Source organism: Canis lupus, chromosome 2 (genome assembly GCF_048164855.1).
Source record: "Canis lupus baileyi chromosome 2, mCanLup2.hap1, whole genome shotgun sequence".
Lineage (NCBI taxonomy): Eukaryota > Metazoa > Chordata > Mammalia > Carnivora > Canidae > Canis > Canis lupus.
Genome location: NC_132839.1, coordinates 63282091 through 63300608, shown reverse-complemented (window position 1 = coordinate 63300608; position 18518 = coordinate 63282091). Strand labels below are relative to the sequence as shown.

The 18518-nt window shown below is 52.6% G+C and overlaps 2 protein-coding genes across 6 annotated transcripts in view; one reads left to right on the top strand and one right to left on the bottom strand.

The window, feature by feature from the left end:
- The window catches only part of ZFYVE28 (zinc finger FYVE-type containing 28), a 159638-nt gene that overhangs the window by 132452 nt on the left and 8668 nt on the right, over positions 1–18518 (bottom strand). The window contains exon 2 of the mRNA XM_072804075.1: positions 724–817. The gene's annotated coding sequence lies outside the window, so the exon portion shown is untranslated. The remainder of the gene's footprint in view (positions 1–723; positions 818–18518) is intronic.
- The window catches only part of CFAP99 (cilia and flagella associated protein 99), a 42685-nt gene that overhangs the window by 17834 nt on the left and 6333 nt on the right, over positions 1–18518 (top strand). For 2 of the 5 annotated variants that reach the window (XM_072804124.1, XM_072804128.1), the window contains exons 4-14: positions 741–835; positions 4532–4644; positions 5836–6013; positions 6250–6330; positions 6706–6780; positions 7732–7803; positions 7931–8019; positions 8639–8843; positions 13596–13622; positions 17780–17921; positions 18059–18210. In XM_072804124.1, coding sequence (XP_072660225.1) covers positions 741–835; positions 4532–4644; positions 5836–6013; positions 6250–6330; positions 6706–6780; positions 7732–7803; positions 7931–8019; positions 8639–8843; positions 13596–13622; positions 17780–17921; positions 18059–18210 — 1229 coding nt within the window. The remainder of the gene's footprint in view (positions 1–740; positions 836–4531; positions 4645–5835; positions 6014–6249; positions 6331–6705; positions 6781–7731; positions 7804–7930; positions 8020–8638; positions 8844–13595; positions 13623–17779; positions 17922–18058; positions 18211–18518) is intronic. The other 3 variants (XM_072804138.1, XM_072804145.1, XM_072804148.1) reach the window with 2 other exon arrangements.

Below are 18518 nucleotides of genomic sequence, written 5' to 3'. Positions count from 1 at the left end.
TTATCATCTACCAAGTTTCTGACCCCTCAAAGCCTGAGGACTAGGGGCAAGGCCAGCCTGATGGCCACAGTTGGGACTGTCCAGCAGGGGATTAAACATGAGATGTCTCTGCCTGGCTTCTTGCAGACCCCTAATGGCCACCTGTCCTTCTGGCATGTGGGGAACATTATGGGCACAGTGACCAGTGTCTCCAGTGAGGGAGTTGGTTCAGCCCCCACCCCCAGCCCCTGCACTAGGCCTCGTGCTCCTGCCCAGGAGAAGAGGAGAGTGCAGGGTGCTGGGTAGCTGAGCTGGCTCCTGTACTCTGCCCGCACTGCAGGACACTTGGCTCACCAGCAGCACATCACTGGCCCACCTACCCATGGGTATGGCAAATAGTCCCTGCCTCAGAGGCCCCTCACCAAGCCCAGGGAGGTTCATGTGCCAGTTGGCTTCGAGGCCATTTGGTCTCTTAGCATTAACAAACTGAAATCCAAAATGATTTTACTTTTATGCAGGGAATTTCTGAGAACTCATCAAATGAGTTAGGGTGCAGGGAAGTGTTGTGAAAGCCACCACATACTCCCCTGTGTGAGACAGCGCCATTTGTACTCTTGCATCATCTTGTCACTTTCCTGTGGTGCCAGGTGAAGCTCCTGCCCCTGGCCACCCACCATGCTTGGCCCCAAGATCAGATGCTAGGGGGCGCAGGGGAGGACACCCCACGGTTGTCCCCACACTCACCAGCCTTGTCTCCTTAGTGATCTGCTACCTGGCCACGTTCCAGCTGGACGAACTCGGCTTCCAGCTCTTCTCTGACATCATCAGGTCTCAGCCCCTGGACAAAATGTGCAAGGTAAGCCACCCCCACCTGCCCCACCTTTTCTTCTTCTTTTTTTTTAAGATTTTATTTATTTGTGAGAGAGAGAGAACACAGAGGGAGAGAGGGAAGGAGAAGCAGGGAGCCCGAGGTGGGACTCGATCCCAGGACCCTGGGATCATGACCTGAGCTGAAGGCAAATGCTTCACCATATGAGCCACCCAGGCGCCCCCTACGTTTTCTTCTCAAACCCAAGGGTAGATATGTGTCCCATCTACTGCCAACCTCTTACCTTTCCTCATTTTATTTTTTTAAAAATTTTTAATTTTTATTTATTTATGATAGTCACACAGAGAGAGAGAGAGAGAGAGAGAGAGAGAGGCAGAGACATAGGCAGAGGGAGAAGCAGGCTCCGTGCACCGGGAGCCCGACGTGGGATTCGATCCCGGGTCTCCAGGATCGCGCCCTGGGCCAAAGGCAGGCGCTAAACCGCTGTGCCACCCAGGGATCTCCCTTTCCTCATTTTAATGGAAGAAACCCTGCTGGGTTTATTCTGTGTTTATGACAAGCTGGTACCCTCTCATGGCTGCACAGATGCTCTCTCTGTCCCCGGGGGATTGACTCCCATTCCTTAGGGTCCTGGTGAGTGCTGACAGGGGTCTGTTGCCTGTTTGGAGTCTGGGCTTCCAGAGCCTTCCCTTCTGACTCATGACCAAGCTGCAGACCCAGGGCAGCCTGTCCTTCCAAAAGAGGCTGCGTGGCGTGGGGGACTCAGGGGCAGGTAAGGGAGCAAAGTCCCGAGCAGGCCCTGAGGACGGGCACCTCATCAGGGGAGGCTGCACACCAGCCCTGCCCAGGGCCACTTCTGTTATTTGTGTAGAAAGCTGAGACACCCAGACTCTGGGGCCAGCAGGACCACGAAGCCTGGGCTTGAGGCCCACTGTCCTTTGCTGGCCAGCTCCCATGGAGCATTTGCTATGGGTCAGGCTTCATCTGTGAGCAGTTCTTTTTTTTTTTTTTTCATCTGTGAGCAGTTCTTGCTTCATCGTCACAGCCACCCAGGGAGGTCATCCTGCTGGCACTCACCCCACAGTTGAGGAAACTGAGGCACAGAGAGGTTTGGTAACTTGCCCAGTGTCACTCAGCAAGTGAGCAGCAGAGCCCATTCTGGGACCAGGCTCTGGCCGACTGGCTTGCTCCTCATTCAGCTCGGGGGCATCACCAGACCAGGGAAACCACTCTCAGAGAAGCGCAGGTCATGGGCCCCAGGAGTGCTCTAAGTGTGTCCCTGAGAAGGCACACAGAGAAGGTGCTGACCCAAGGTTGTGGTTTACTTTAATGATGGGGTTTCCCAGCTACACAAAAACAAAGAGTTCACAGGGCGAAACGCTTGCATAGTTATCTTAAACCAGGTCTTCATTTCTTGCAGCCCTGGAGCTGACCCTAGAGCAGCCTTGACCTGAACCCAGAGGTGGCGGGACAGGACCCCCCGGGGCTGCCTCACAGTGCAGACCCAGCACAGGCATGCAGAGGGCTGGCTACACATGGCCAGCCCAGTGCCCCCAATGCATTTACCTCCCCCAGAGATTTTCTGTTAGAAGAGTCCTGGAAAAAAAAAAAAAAAGAGTCCTGGAAACAGCCCACACAAATTCCCAAGGGAGCTGGGAGCTGCAGGGGTGCAGTGGCACCTTGTGTCCTCTCTCCTCTGCCCCTGCCCCACCTCCCTCTTCAGTCCCATTGGGTCCACCTGCCAAGCTGTTGGGAATGGTATGGCTGCCCTGGGGCCCCTCCCTGGAAGCTCCCCACAGACCACACCTGGGGTGCTGCCACTGTCATGGTGAGCGATGACGAGGCACTAAGCTGGTTCTCAGGCAGCCTCGGCTATGGTCTCCATGGGACTCAGTGCTGGATGTGGCTCTGGGGCCAGGGGAGTAGCAATCCTGCTCACCCCAAGGAACCCTGTTCACACACTGGAATTCTCCAGACAGCCAGAGAACCTACCCCAGAACCCCGCCCCCATTCCAGCATGTTCCCTGAGGGGCTGCCCTCTCTTCACACCCAGGGAGAATGGTGACCTCGTTTTGGGAAGCCCTGTCCATGGGTGGGGGCAGCAGACCAGCTGACATGCTGAGTGGGAGGGCAGGGATGGAGCAGCAGGGAGCATCTGCCAGGAACAAGAGTAGCAGAGACCCCAGAGCCCCTTTAGGCAAGAAGTGGTAGCAGGTGAAAGACAGCAATGAACCTGGGAGGGCAGGAGAGAGATGATGGATGGTAGCCACGGGCCTGCAGCTGAGAAGACCACTGTGGGGCAGGGAAGGTGGGGAGGGGCTCCTGGGTGGTGGTTGGGGAGGGGCCAGACTGTCAAGTGGAGAAGCCACAAAAGGCTATAGAAGGACACCTGGCAGCCACTGCATGAAGAAGGATGTGGAGGCCCAAGGGGAGGTGGAGATGAGGACATGGCTGTGGCGGTGCTACCCCACTGCTCCCCTTGCCCGTGGCTATCCCACAGCCTGGCCTCTCCGAGTTCACTGCAGCTGTGAGGGGCCGGACATGCAGCCCCACAGCAGCCCCAGGGGCAGTAGGCCCAGACCCACAGAGCCCAGAGGCCCACAGCGGGGACCCAGCTGCTGACACATACCTCTCCCGCATGCTGCCTGGCCCACCCCCAGTCAAGGCCCACGGCCCAGGACACGCTGTAGGGGACCCAGATGGGGGCATCATATTTCCTGTGTCCACACAAAGCTCTCCTGGGGGACTCAGAACGTGGCGTCGCCTTACAGCCAGTTTTCTGGGCACCTGGTTTGAGTGGTCTGTGGTGGTCCCCTTGACCAGACTAGACCCTCAAAGCTGGGATGTGGCTCAGCTTGGTGCATGCCCCTTACAGAGCAGCCCCCCGATAGGCCTTTGGCATAGCTGACCCTCAGATAAGGGGTGGGGGACTGAGCTTCCTCTCAGCAGTGCAGATGGCCACCTCCTTTGGCTAGGGCCACTCCAGCCAATGGAGTGGCTGGACACTCAATGGACAACCCCCTCTGTCCAGTTCCCAGATAGCCGGCCTCCACTGAGAAGCTAAGCTGTGCTGTGCCTTCTAGAACCAAACCTGGTAGACTAGAGGCCCAGACTAGAAAACAGGAGCCTGGGGCCGCTGGAAGTTCCTGCTGTGGCAGGGCTGGGCCCTCCCGAGGGCACAAGAGGCCCTGCCAGGGAAGACAACTTCAGTGGATTGGCTGGGCGGGTCAGTCCTGGAGCCCACCCCTGGCAGGGGCAGTGGCAAAAAACAATGCAACTCCGTTCTTGGAATTCTAGAACCCATGGGGTGAGGGAGGCAGGCCGCAGTCCATCTGTCCCCACTAGGAATGCTCCAGAAGTGGGTGTGGGCCTTCCAGTTCTGAGCAGTCAGCTCCGGCCGGCACTGGGCCCCCACCAGGGGGATGGGTCCTGCTGGGTTGCAGCATGCTCCAGAATGAGGTGGGCAGCCAGCCCCCCAGAGTAGGCACCCCAGACCAGCATGGGGGGCAGGTGAGCAGCAGTTGGGCTCCCCTCTCTGTTCTGGGGAGGGAGGGCCTGTCCTGAGGGGCCTCCTACCCTGGCGTGGACAGAGGCTTCCTCTCACAGTGTGTTAGCCACACCTGCCCCCTGGACATTGGCTTTGTGTGGGGAACTGGGGGCTTCACCTGGCTGCAGGGGGTCTGGGCTTGAGCCGCCTCCCTCAGGGTCCTACTTCTCTCTCAGTTCCTCGGGTTCTTGTTCAACCCCTTAAGCCTGTGCTCCTGGATCAAGGACGAATGGAGCCTCATCTACGAGACCGCCCATGTGAGCGAGAACTGGATCGATCCCCTGATGAGGTGGGCCAGGCTGGGAGCCTCTCTGTACCCCATGCCCCAAAGCTGCCCTCGCTGCCTGGCCCTGTGTCCCAAATGCCAGCTTCACTGGTATAAGCCAGGACCCACAGTGGGAGGCCCTGCCCTTGGGCTCCGCGAGGCTGCTGGGGTCAGGGTGAAGCTGCCCCCATTGTTTCCCTTCTGATGGGGGGGTTGGGGGGGCCACTTTATCTTCCTGGGGACAGAGGGACTGTTTGGGCCCAAGCAGACCACTGTGCAGCTGCACACAGGAGACCCAGAGGCCTGGGGAAGACAGAAGCCCTTCTGTGGGGAAGAAAACCATGGCCCTGGGGTCTCGGGGTGTCCCTGGAGCTGCCTCTGTTCTGGAGGAAAGTCCTCAGTCCCAGCCAGGCTGGATTCACCATCCATCCACAGGGCTGCCACCAGGGGCCCAGGCCTGGGTTCAGCCTGCTTCCAGGGTGCCCCCTGCCCACCACCCCAACCGTAGCCTAACACTACCGCTCTGGGACCTGCTGCATCCCAGGCCTGCCCTGCCCTGCCTGCCTCCCCCCACCCCGAAATCCCCACTCCCCGCTGGCCCTTGGACAAGCTCTTCTTTCCTCTGGGGGCCGTGGTCCTCAAGCTGGGGCAGGGGCCATTGAAACCATGCTATCCGCCCTCAAGGTTGCTCTAATGGTCAGACTGGTGATGTGGGCTATGCCCGCCTGGGACGTGGGCAGCACCACGCCTTGCCCAAAACCCTGCTTGGGGCACCCCCACCCCAGGCTCTACCCTGCCCCGCCCTACTCCCAAAGCCCCTTCTCCACCAGTCACTGACAGCTCAGCTCCCGGAACGTCCAGGAATCTCCAGCTTCCCCAGGCCTCCTTCCCCTGGGCCATCTGCTGCCCCAGATTAGCTCCATGTCCCCACTGCCACCACCCCCCTCAGACTCGCTGGGCTCCTGCAGCGGAGATGGTTCGGTGTTCCTAGTTCCCCTCTCACTTGGCAGCTGGGCTGGGACCTGATGCTTCTGGCTCTGCTTCCTCACCTGCCCTGTGGCTCCAGGGTGTGGCTTGCACTCAGTGCAGAGTGCCCCACCCTCAAGTAGCCCCGGGTGTGCTTAGTGGGGGGGTCCTTTGCATCCCAAGGGCTGTGCCCTCATTGACCTGCTTCGAAAGTGGCTCTAAGCTGCTGCTCCTACCTTTGCCTTCAAGATGGCAGCCAGAGGTCCAGGAGCTGATCAAGCAGCTGGAGAAAGTGATGACCAATCAGTCCCCTCTTCCAAAGACCAAGGCCAAGGTCACAGAGCCCAAGGAGTTCAACCTGACTGTTCCCCGACCCCGTGCCATTCCAGTGCCTGAGCCGGTCCCTGTCATGACCAAGCCAAAACCAGTAAGTGCAGACATCAGCAGTGGGCACAGGCTGTGAGCCAGTGGGGGGCTGGGCTCTTCCCAGGACTGAGGGTGCTCTGGGCAGACCAGGAGTGTTCAGGGGACCCCACCCAACTGTGGGGAAGCCCAGTTGAACTGGAGCCTGCCCAGTGGATCCCTGCTCTCCTCATGCTGAGGTCTACACCTTCCTCTGAATCATAGCCACTGACCACAAGCTCTTTTCCCACCACCCACCAGATCCCCAGGAGTACCTACCACCCGCCCAAGGAGCAGGAGCAACTAGAGATGACCAGGAGATATAATCGCTGGAAGGCTGAGGTCAGATGTCTCCCTCGACTCCTGCCTTCCTAGACCCCTCCAGAGTGTTTTTTTTTTCTTTTTTAAAAAGATTTTATTTATTTATTAATGAGAGACAGAGAGAGAGAGAGAGAGAGAGAGAGAGGCAGAGACACAGGCAGAGGGAGAAGCAGGCTTCATGCAGGGAGCCCGACATGGGACTCCATCCCAGGTTTCCAGGATCAGGCCCTGGGCCGAAGGTGGCACTAAACTGCTGAGCCTCCCGGGCTGCCCCCTCCAGGGTGTTATATGGAAAAAGAGAGCAGTTTGGAGCTGGTCTGTGCCTCTGCCCCTTCTGAGACCCGAGGATGCTAGGTGGTGCCCAGGGGGGCCAGAGGCATGTGTTGCTGCTTGCAGGAGCTGCTGCTGAAGGTGAACATCGAGGAGATGCGGTGTGCGGTGCCCAGGTCCCGGGGTACGACCCTGGTGCAGGTAATCCCAGCCCTCTATACCCTGGGCCAGTCTTCATGGTGGCATTTTCTTACAACATGGAAACATTCCTCCCTGTGCCCTGTTAGCGGCGACATGATGAGCCCCTCATTCAGCCTTTTCAGGTTTGGCTCATAGGGGGCAGGCTTCCCATGAGGCTGAGACAGTGCTTGCTCCCCGAGCTGGGCTGAGAGCAGCTTAAGTGCGCAGGTGAGGACGCGGGCACACATCTTCAATGCTCTCTGGGTGTTCCCAGAGTTCCCTACTGACCACTTAATGTTTCTATAAGAAAAACAAAAACCCAAGATATGTTTGTCAGTAAAGAGAAAGTAAACAGAGTAGGACGAGGAAGGCCAGTTCTGGGTGGGTGCTCACTCCAGAGGAGCTGGGCCTGGCCTGCCCTCCCTGCCGTGGGCCCCCCTGGCCGCAGCTGCATGAGGCAGAGATGCCCCGGCCCCCCCAGCAGATGGGGGCGGGCGGAGGAGTGGGCAACCAGCAGAGTAGCGTGACCTGGGGGCACCCTCTGACCCATGGCTCCACACACTGGGGCTGTGGGGGACGTCCTGGGAGTGTCTGCAGGGCAGCAGCAGCTGGCACAGAGCAAGCTTGGGGGACAGCCAGGAAAGGTCATGGAAACCAGCCCCAGGGGCAGCTGGGGTGGGGGCAGAGCCCGAGCCCTGAAGTGCAAGCTCCCCTGCTTGGGAACCCATACCTTCCCTGCCCCTGCTTGGGAGTCTCAACCCTCCAGGAAGGCTGGGGAGGGTGCTAGAGAACTGAAGTGCTGCTGGGGGTAGGGGTCGGGGGAGGGGGCCATGTGCAGGGGGCTGGCCAGGCAGCAGCAGTTACGATAGAGAGGAATGTGCTGGCTCTCCTGGGGGTGCAGGATCTACCACCTTCCCAGAATGCATTTAAGGGCACCCAGTGGGCACAGGTGCCAGGCTCTGATGTCCACAGGGCTCCGAGAAGAAGCTGCAGCTCCGATTCATGCCCAGAATCCTGAAGACTCCAAAGTTGACATTCTACAAGGTGAGAGGTGATCCTGACCTGGTCACAGTGGGCACAGGTGCTGGTCCCAGTGTCTTCTCCCTGGATGCCCACCTCCTGGCCTGGACGCCACTTCTTGTTCTGTTCTGTGCCCTCCTCTCTCCTGCAGCCCAACAATGTCCCAGTCAAGCTGAACACTGCTGCCATCCTCCGAGAAGGGTCTTTATACCAGCGGCAGGTGGAGAAAGAGCTGCAGAGGTGGGGTCGGCAGCTCCTCATCCTGCTTCAGAGGAGGGGGTGCAGGGACGGCTGTTCTGGGAGAAGAGGGAGACTGTGGGGCCAGTGTTCAGGGCAGATAATCCTGTTCAGGAAGATAATCCTGGCTCAGTGGGGGAAATGGACCACATATAAGGGGCCTTAGCAGAAAGCCAGCCCAGCCTAAACCTCTCTCAGGGGTCACCTCCTTTCCAGACCTCTTCCCAATTACCCCCACTCCCAGACCACCGGCACGGCAGACCCCTGTGCTTACCCCAGAAGTGGGCTGTGGTGGGAGTTTGGGTGGCTGCTCAGATGGATGAGAGGATAGACAAGCGGGCAGAGGAATGTAGATGGACAGACAGGTAGATGGAGTAAGGCCAATGGACAGTCTGGTGACTATACAGGAAGCAGGGGCAGGGAGATATGGCTGAAGGGTGGGTGCACAGGATGGGGACAGGTGGACAGTGGGGGTGGGGATGTGGCTGGCATTGGATGAAGAGTGCCCCATGCCTGTGAGGCCACTGTCCCCAGGGGAGGCAGCGGCGTCCCCATGGCCGGCACAGGTCCTGATCGGGAGGGAATCCAAACCCTGCCTCTAACCGCCCCCCCTGTTCCCCAGGGTGGATAAGCTTGTGGATGGTGCAGGCGACTTCTCTGAGTTTCTTGAGTGGCAGAAGAAGATGCAGGCGAAGGACCAGGAGGAGGCGCTGGCTGCAGGCGAGTGCCGGAGGCTGCAGGGGAAGCTCAGCCGCGAGGAGGCCATCCTGGCCCGGCAGCTCCTCAGGCAGGGCAACAAGCAGAAGGCCGACCAGAAGAAGGAGGAGGTGATGTGCCGCTCACAGGAGCAGCCAGGGGCCCGGGGTGCAAGCTGACCGTGTAGCGCAGGTGTGCTTCCTCCTTCCCCACCTTGACGGGCGGGGGTCCTGGAGGTGCTCAGAGCAGGGGTCTGGCCAGTGCTTCTGGTCCCGACTGCCCCCTCCCAGCCCCTACCAGCAGAGTCAGTTGGCCCCCACATCCACACATGAAGACCTGAGATTCTGGCAGAAACTTCTGACAAGCCAACATGGGGCATGTTTGCATCTGGTGTCCTCTCCCAGGGCGGTCTGTGGAGGTCACCACTTCAGAAGCTGTCGGCATATCAACCTGGGCTCGTCCCCCTGCTAGGACAGGTGGCCTAGGTGGAGGCCCCCAACCAGGGCTCCCCCGAAAGCCTGTTCTTTGCAGTGGGCCTCGCAGTGCCCTGGGCTCTGGGGGCCGCCACAACCCTTAGTGGAGGGAGACTTTCCAGGTGAACTCCACGTTGGATGTTGCTATGTCAGAAAGGAGCCAAGCAGCGCAGGGCTTTTGTGGTATTGCCCTCAAGCAAGTGGTTTTACCAGAGATGCCATGTTGCCTTTCCTGGGTGGTGTGCGAGGGGCTGGGCCTCGGGACCCCTGCAGCACGCACCCCTCCCCATTGAGATTCATGCTGAGCCTGTGAGCGAGAAGAGGCGTCAATGCGCGTGTCATTTGTTATGTGTGGGGCTGAGCGTGTTTTCATATACTAAAGGTCCGCTCCTGGGAATGACCTCTTCAGGGCTTTGGTCCATTTCTTCACAGCTTTAATGAGACACAATTGACAAGTTAGACTCACGTATGGTTAAGGTGTGTGGTGTGACAGGGGTGCCCCGGCAACTCAGTCAGTTATGCATCCGACTCTTGATTCCAGCTCAGGTCAGGATCTCAGGGTCCTGAGATCGAGCTCCGTGTTGGACTGGCACCTCCCCGTTCCCACTGTGCCAGCCCCTGGCTACCACCATTCATCTCTGTTACCATGACTTGGACTGGTTTAGATTCCGCATACAACTGAGACCCTACAGCAGCTGTCCTTCTGTGTCTGGCTTATTTCACTTAATATGTTCCAGGTTCACCCATGGTTTTGCAAGTGGCAGGATTTCCTTCTTTCTTAAGGCTACGTAGTATTTCCATGTCATCTGTCAGACACTTAGGTTGTTTCCAAATCTTGGCTATTGTGAATGATGCTACAATATGCATGGGAGTGCAGATATCTCTTCAAAATAGTGATTTTATTTCTTTTGAATATATATTGGACATGGGATCACTTCTGGGTTCCAATTTTTAAAACTGGTGGTTCTAGGGGTACCCAAATGGCTTGGTCTGTAGAGCATGTGACTCTTGATCTCAAGGTCCTGAGTATGAGCCCCACGCTGGGTGCAGAGATGACTTTTAAAAAGTGGTAATTCTAGGGGCACCTGGGTGGCTCAGTTGATTGAGTGTCCGACTATTAGTTTCAGCTCAGGTCATGATCTTGGGGTTGTGGGATCGAGCCCTATGTCGGGCTCTGCATTCAGACCAGAGTCTGCTTTAGATTTTCTCTCTCCTCTGCTCTCTCTTTCTCTGTGTGTGTGTCTCAGATAAATAAATAAATAGAATCTTTTTTTAAAATCTGATAATTTGGGGGACGCCTGGGTGGCTCAGCGGTTGAGTGTCTGCCTTTGGTTCAGGGTGTGACCCCAGGATCTGGAATCGAGTCCCACATCGGGCTCCTTTCAGGAAGTCTGCTTCTCCCTCTTCCTGTGTGTCTCTCTCTCTGTCTCTCTCTCTCTGTGTATGTGTCTTTCATGAATAAATAAAATCTTAAAAGAATAAAATAAAAATAAAATCTAATAATTTTAAATTTTTGAGGAAAAATTAAAATACCATTTTCCATAATGGCTGCACCAACTTACACTCCCACCAACAGTCCCTTTTCTCCACATCCTCACCAATGCTTATCACAGCAATTCCTCACAGGTGTAAGGTGATACCTCACTGACATTCTGATTTGCTTCTCTCTGATAATTAGTGATGACAAGCATCTTTCCAAATACCCGTTGACCATTTGTTCATCGTCTTTAGGAAAATTTTCACGTCCTTTCCCCATGTTTTAGCCACGGTATTTGGCTTTTCTTGCTACTACGTTGTGTGAGTACCTTGTGCATTTTGGATGTTAACCCCCTACTAGATGGACATATGGTATGCAGAAGCTTTCTCCCATTCCACAGGGGCCTTTGCGTTTTGCTGGCCGTTTCCTTTGCTGCACTGAGACCTTTGATGTGGTTTCAGTAGTTCATTTCTGTTCTTGTTGCCCATGCTTTTGATGTCAAATCAAAATAATAATAATAATAATAATAATAATAATAATAATAATAATTGTAAGGCCACTTTGAGGGAGTTTTTCTCCTGTTTTCTTCTAGAAGTTTGTGATTTCAGGTCTTATGTTCAAGTCTGTAGTCCACTCTGAATTGATATTTGTGTGTGGTGTAAGGTAAGGGTCCAGTTTCCCTAGCACTACCTATGGCAGATGCGGTCTCCTCCCCCACTGAGTGTTCCGGGGCTAAAGATGGGTCAGGCACTTTCCAATCAGCTCTTAGCCTTTATTGCTTTGATTTATTTTAAGAGTTCTTTACACATTAGGGAAAGTAACCCTTTATAAAATATTATAGGCAATTTCCTCCAGTTGGTCACTTGGCTTTGCTATGATGTATTTTGCAAGGCAAACTTATCAAGCTTTCCTTTTATTGTGTCCACATTTTGAAAGTTGAAAAGTTTTTCCTATACCCATGTTAGAGAGCAGTTCATCCATATGTTCTCTAGCATTTTTTTTTCTTTTAGATTTTATTTATTTATTTGGGAGAGAGAAAGCGAGAGACAGAGCACAAGCAGAGGGGGAGCAGCAGGCAGAGGAAGAGAGAAGGGCAAGCTCCCCACTGAGCAAGGAGCCCAATGTGGGACTCAATCCCAGGACACTGGGATCATGACCCAAACCGAAGGCAGGCGCTTAACTGACTGAGCCACCCAGGCTCCCCTCTAGTATTTATGTTTCATTTTTACATCTGGATCTCAAATCTACTCAAAGTTTATTCTTGTACACAGTCTGAGATCTGGATCCACTTTCATGGCCAACCATTTGAGTCTTCTAATCCATGAATGCACTATGTCTCCCCAATTATTTAAATCTTTTATTTCTTTCATCTGTGTTGTATAGTTTTTAGTATCTGAGTCCTGTAAATGTTTTATAAGATTTGTGCCTAAGGATTTCCTTTTTGAGGAATTGTAAATGGGATTGTATTTTCAATTCTGTTGTCCATGTATTTGATGCTAGTAATATTTTTTTAAGATTATTTATTTATTTATTTATTTATTCATGAAAACCAGAGAGAGAGAGGCAGAGGTATCGGCAGAGGGAGAAGCTCTCCTCTGCAGGGAGCCTTATGTGAAACTCGATCCCAGGACCCCGAGATCACACCCTGAGCCAAAGGCAGACACTCAACCACTGAGCCACCCAGGTGCTCCAATGCTAGTAATATTAAAATGTAATTGACTTTTGTGTATTGATCTTTTATCTTGTGACCTTGCTGAACTCCCTTATTTTTCTAGGACAAAGAGTTTTATTGTACATTCCTTAGGATTTTCTATGTAGACAATCATGTCATCTATAAAGAACAGTTCATTTCTTTATTTCTGACCTGCATTCCTATAATTTGCTCTTCTGACATATTGCTCTGGCTAAAACTTCCAGGACTGTGTTGGAGAAGAATGAGAGCATAAATTTATGCCTAGTTCATGATATCAGGGGAAATCAGTCTTCTACCATTAAGGACTGATGTTGGATATACTCTCCATCATGTTGATGAAAGTTCCACAAGTTTTTATTAGGAAAAGGTGTTGAATTTCATCAAATGCTTTTCTGCATCAATGGATATGATCATGTGACTTTTCTTTGGGTGGTGAATATAGTAGATTCGTGACAAAATGATGAATTCTTAATCACATGATGGAGTTTCAAATATTGAACCAGCTTTGCATCTCTACCATAAACCCCACTTGGTTATGGTACTTAATTCTTTTTACATTTGCTAATTCCATTTGCTACTATTTTTATTTTGTTCAAGTGTTTCTACAGAGAGTTTCATGCATAATGTTACTCTGTGCTTTTCTTTTCCTGACTTGGTCTAATTTTGTTGTCAGGGTCACACCAGCTTTGTTAAGGTGAATTTGGAGGTCTTCTTTCCTCTTTCATTTATCTCTAGGGGAGATTTGGTGTTAATTCTTTCAACATTTTGCAAAATTCTCCAGTGAAATCATCTAAGCCGGGAAATTTCTTTTTTGAAAGCTTTCAAATTACAAATTTAATTTCTGTAAAAGATATAGGACTATTCAAATGATCTGCTTCATAATGGGGGAGTTGTGGTCATTTGTGTTTTTTTAAGGAATTTGCCCATTTCACTAAGTTGTCAAATGTATGCACGTAGAGTTGTTTGTAATATTCTATTATAATCCTTTTTTTAATATCTGTATGATCTATAGCGACATAACCTGTTTCATTCTTGATATTGGTAGGGTTGTACTTTTTTGCTTTTCTTCTGTAAGTCTTGCTAGAGATTTGTCAATTTCATCAATCTTTTCAAAGAACCAGCTTTTTGTTTTATTGATTTTTCTTTACTGTTTTTGCTGTTTTCAACGTCATTGATCTCTGCTCTTCACTATTTCCTTCATTCTACTCACTTTGAGTTTATTTTGCTCTGCTTCTTCTAGGCACTTGATATGGAGCTTAAATTACTGGTAAGAGACTTCTCTGCTTTTCTATTGCGAACATTCAGTGTTATTCATTTCCCTTTTATTTACTGCATTAGCCATGTCCCAAAAATTGTGATATATTGTATTTCATTTTCATTCAATTTGATGTATTTTTTCATCTTCCTTCAGATTTTTCCCTTTGGCCCATGGACTACTTAGAAGTGTGTTGTTTAGTTTCCAAGAATGTGGGGATATTCTTGTTATCTTTCTGTCTCTGATTTCCATTGTGACTCCATTGTAATTGTTGAACACACCCCTGTATGATTTCAACAATTGTAAATTTGCCGAGATTGGTTCTGTGGCCCGGATGTTGCCGATCACACTGTGTTCGGTGCCTTTGGAGAAGAATGAGTATTGCACTGTTGCTGTGTGTTCCATATGGATGGGCAGCTCCTGCTGGTTGAGAGAGTCGTTGAGATCGGCCACATCCTCGCTAACCCTGCATCTAGTTGTCTCCTGGTCACTGGAGAAGGAGTGTGAAGTATTCACCTATAATTGTGAAGTTGTTGTCTTCTCCTCTTGGTCACATCAGTGTTTGCTGCTCATATTTTGCAGCCCTGTTGTCTGATGCATATACGTTTAAAATTGCTGGGTGTTCTTAGTCCCTCTGCCTGGTAATTTCCTTTGTTCTGAAGTTGACTGTATCTTGCATTAACTGCCAGTCCTGTTTCCCTGGATTAATGTTTACGTGAACCAGGCCACCTCTGCGCACGCATGTGCACGCATGCACACACGCGCGCGCACACACACACACACACACACTGCCTCCACTGCCAGTCTTCCTTCCAGGAATGGTGACAGAGGTTGGCTGTGCAGCCCCATCCTTTTGTCAGCCTGCTTGTGTGAGTGATGTTCACTGGCAGATGGTCTGCCATCCTGACACTATGTCCAGAGATGGGGTGATTGTAGGGCAGGCGGGTTTCCGAGGCCCACACGGGCTCCTGCATCTTCCTAGGCGAGTGGTAGGGGTGCCCACATCCTCTCCAATATCTTGGCATGATCTAGCACCATCCCTCCTGACCCCAAAGGTCCTGTGAGTAAAAGATCTCCAGGTAAGAACCAAAGGCGTTGCAGGCCACCCAACAACAGTATGGGGAGAAAGCACCCGGAGAGGGTTTGACAGCCCAGCCACATCTGGGTATTCATCTGAATACTCCCCTCAGCCTTGTAGACAGACTGTCATAATTAGGCTGCTTGGGGACAGCACCCCAACCCCAAATAGTGTCCTTCAAAGTCTGGCTAACCCTGACTGGAGCATCTTTTATAAGCCCAGTGGCTTCTTTCCCCATCCTGGAATGTCCAGTTATATGCATTTACATCACTCATATGTTTTATATGAACTAGGCACAGTAGATGGCACTAAATATTTGAAGAGAAGGGGATTTTAATTTCTCTTGTATGGTTCATGTTGGATGATGACTCAGCCCTTGTGTCTTATTTAACTAACTTTTGCCGTGGCTGGTCAGAGGTTCCAATGCTATGGCCTGGTCCACTGGAGCCCTTCCAGCTGCCCTGCCCTCTGCACCTCTCTGGGGGTGCTGAGGAGGTGGGAACCTTCATCTTTACTTGCCAGCAAAGACAGGGGCAGGGCCTGAGGTGGTCAAGTTGGTCCAGGCAGAGATGGCACTTGAAGTCCTGCATGTCTTCCTCCTTTTGGGCCTCTTCCATGCTCCTGCACCACCCACACCCCTGTTCCACGCCCATTTACGGAGAGCCTGGAGATGCTGCCTCTTGCCCTCCCTCCTGACTGTTCCTGAGGTACAGCCTAGCTGGGGACCTGGGGACACCACAGCGCAGGCCTCCTCACCCACAGCTCATTTATTCTTTGTCGTCATTTACACACATGAGGTAAGTACCAAAATCCTCGCAGATTTTGGTAGCTCACCTCTTTACACCTCAGATTTCCACATGAGCATTTTCTACTTATTACCAAGTTTTTGAAGCTACTTTTAAACAATATACTTTATATTTTGGAGCTGTTTTAAGAGTCACAGAAAAGTTGCAAAGATAGTACAGAGAGTTCCCGTGTGTCCCCCCCACCCCCGCCAACACCTTCCCCCATCCCTTCTTCACCCAGCACTCTGCTGGCCGCATCTTCCATCACCATACCGGGTGTCCAGGCTGCCACAACAAAGCACCACAACCTGGAGGGCTCACATCATAGTTCCTGAGGCCCCAAGTCTAAGATCAAGGAAGGTGGCAGGGGGCCATGGTCCTGGCTACATTTATTGGCAAGGATCCTTCCTCACCTCTTCCAGCTTCTGGTGACCCCAGGAACTCCATGGTTTGTGGCGGCCTCACCCCAGTTCTGCCTCCATCCTCACAGAGACATGTGTCATGCATCCACGTCTCTCTGTGTCCTCTCCTTACGAACATTGGTCATTGAATTGAGGGCCCACCCTAAACCCAGGATGGTTTCATCTTGAGATCCTCAACTAATTGGACATGAGATCACATTCTGAGGTTCCAGGTAGATGTTAGTTTGGGGCGGGGTGGGGGAGACTCTGGCCCACTGTGCCATGGTATATTTGTCACAGCTAAGTAGCCAACATTGGTACATGACTCTTCACTGAACTCCACACTTTGTTTAGATTTTAGCTCATCTTTTCCCACAAATGCCCTTTCCTGTCCCAGGACCCTCAAAGAGTCATGTCTCAGATTCTTTTTGGGTGTGACAGCTTCTCAGGCTTTCCTGGTTTTGATGACTTCAATAGTTGGAGAAGAGCTGACCAGGTATCCTGTAGATCGCCCCTTGGTGGGGATGTGTCTGTTGTTCTTGTCATAGTTAGACTGGGGTTGTGGGTTTTGGGAGGAAGCCCGCAGAGGTGAAGTGCTCTTCCCATCACATCCTCTCAAGGGCATCTGCTTTCAACAGACTCATCACTGTGATGTCCCCTGGCCAAAGCTGTGTCTGCCAGGTTTCTCTGCTGCTGTCATCCTCAGCCACTGGACAGTACTCCGCAGAAGGGGTCTCTAAGCAGAGCCCACACTCAAGGAGTGGGCACCTGCTGAGAATTCTTCTGCACGAATGACTTTCTCTACTCCCTCACTTATTTATTTACTCAATCACTTCTTTCAGGGGGACTCATGAATGTGTATTTTACATTTTGTGTTATAAACCAACAGGGCAGTATTGTGTTGTGAGCTTGGGCCTTGGGCCTTTGAGCTCTTTCAGGTTGGCTCCTGTGTCCCTCTGACTGCCTCTGTCCTTCTGTTGTGTGAGCACTTCCTTACTTTTTTGGCACACATCGAAAAGGATGGTCAAGAGCCATTTTTGATACATGCCAGCAAATTGTTTTATAGAAGGATGACATCGTGCCTGGTGTCTGCACCTGAAGTCCAAGCTGCCTGCAGGCTGGTTCCCACTTACTGTGCAGCCGAAGACAAGCCCCTAGTTAGCTGCACGGATCAGCAGGGGTTGGGAGTTCCATAGCTCCCTGGCCAATCTGGACCAGTGACAGGAGGTGTAAATCCCACATTGTGCATTGTAGTTTCTTGAGGACTAAAAACTATGATTCGAATTGTACACAGTAGCATCAAACAGGAAGCAATCTGAATGTCCATCCACAGTAAAATGGATGAAAGGTTTGCGATATGTTCCCCTAAAACATACAGCCACAAAAATAAGTCAGCTACAATCCAGGAGATAATATTATGAACCTTATATATGCAGTGCAGAGTTGAAGAGGCAAGAACACCTGGATACAGGAGGATTCCAGTCACATGCATCCAAGTGGCAAAACTACCCCCTATTCTGCTGTTTAGACTGCACATCAGAAGAGAGTGGGGTGACCAACAGGACATGGCTGGGGGGTCATGTGACAGGGAGCCTGAGGCTGCCCAAGGGGGCTAGCATGTCCTGTGCTCTGGTGGGAATCCAGGGCAAACTCGTGGTTCTGACTTGGTTTCCCCAGGACCACAGTGGAGGGAGGGAGGGAGGGAGGGAGGACATGAGGTATAACTTCCCCAGTAGGCCCTGACCTCCAGGGGACTCCCAGAGGCTGATGAGCTTAGAGCCCGGTTCCAAGGTGACTTGAGGTCAAGGGCTGGTTCTGCTCCCTAGACCTCATGCTGCTCTCAGGGCTGGAGCAGACCAGGGGGCCCCTCCAGCTTTGACCATGGTGGGTTGGTTGTTTGAGCAGACGGCTGAGCTGATGCAGCAGTGTGCTGAGAGGCGCCTCCAGGAGGAGAGGTCCATGAAGGAGCTGGTGGAGCAGGTGATAGAGGTGCAGAAGAATGTTAAGGTGGCACAGATGAAGCTCCTGAAGGGCCGAAGGCAGATAGGTATGGTGGGGGGCCAGGTACCATGAGGCCATTCCCAGCTCAGGTCTCATGCTGGCTTCTGGCCTCAAGTGAGTTGCTATGGTTGGTGAGAGCCCAACTGCCCTCTGTGAGCCTCAGCACCCTGCTTGGCCCCCAAGTTCAGGAGGTGATAGAGGAGAGCCGGGAGCTGCTACAGCGCACCGCAGAGGCAGCCAAGGAGGAGCAGAAGCGGCGCTGTGAGCTCATCGCTCAACATCGAGCTCTGGAGACACAGCCCATGCGCAAAGGCAAGCTGGTGGACCTGACCCAGGTAAGGACACGGCCGGTCCTAGGGGAGCCTCCCCATGTCTTGCTGTGCCTAGCATGGCCATGAGAGGGCATGTCCAGAATTCCCACCAACACCAAAGGAGATCTGGCCCAAAGCCAAGATCCACCTAGCATGTGTGGCATGCCCAGCTGTGGATGTTGCACCTGCCATGCTGGAGGCCTAGGGCTGGCCCAAGAGTTCACAGTCCTGTCGAGGAGACCTCTGTGACCTCTGGGGGCAAGAGGGAAGGGGCTGTGGGCAAGGTAGGGCTTCACAAGATAGGCTTCATGTTGAAGGAGGCCCCGGGACTC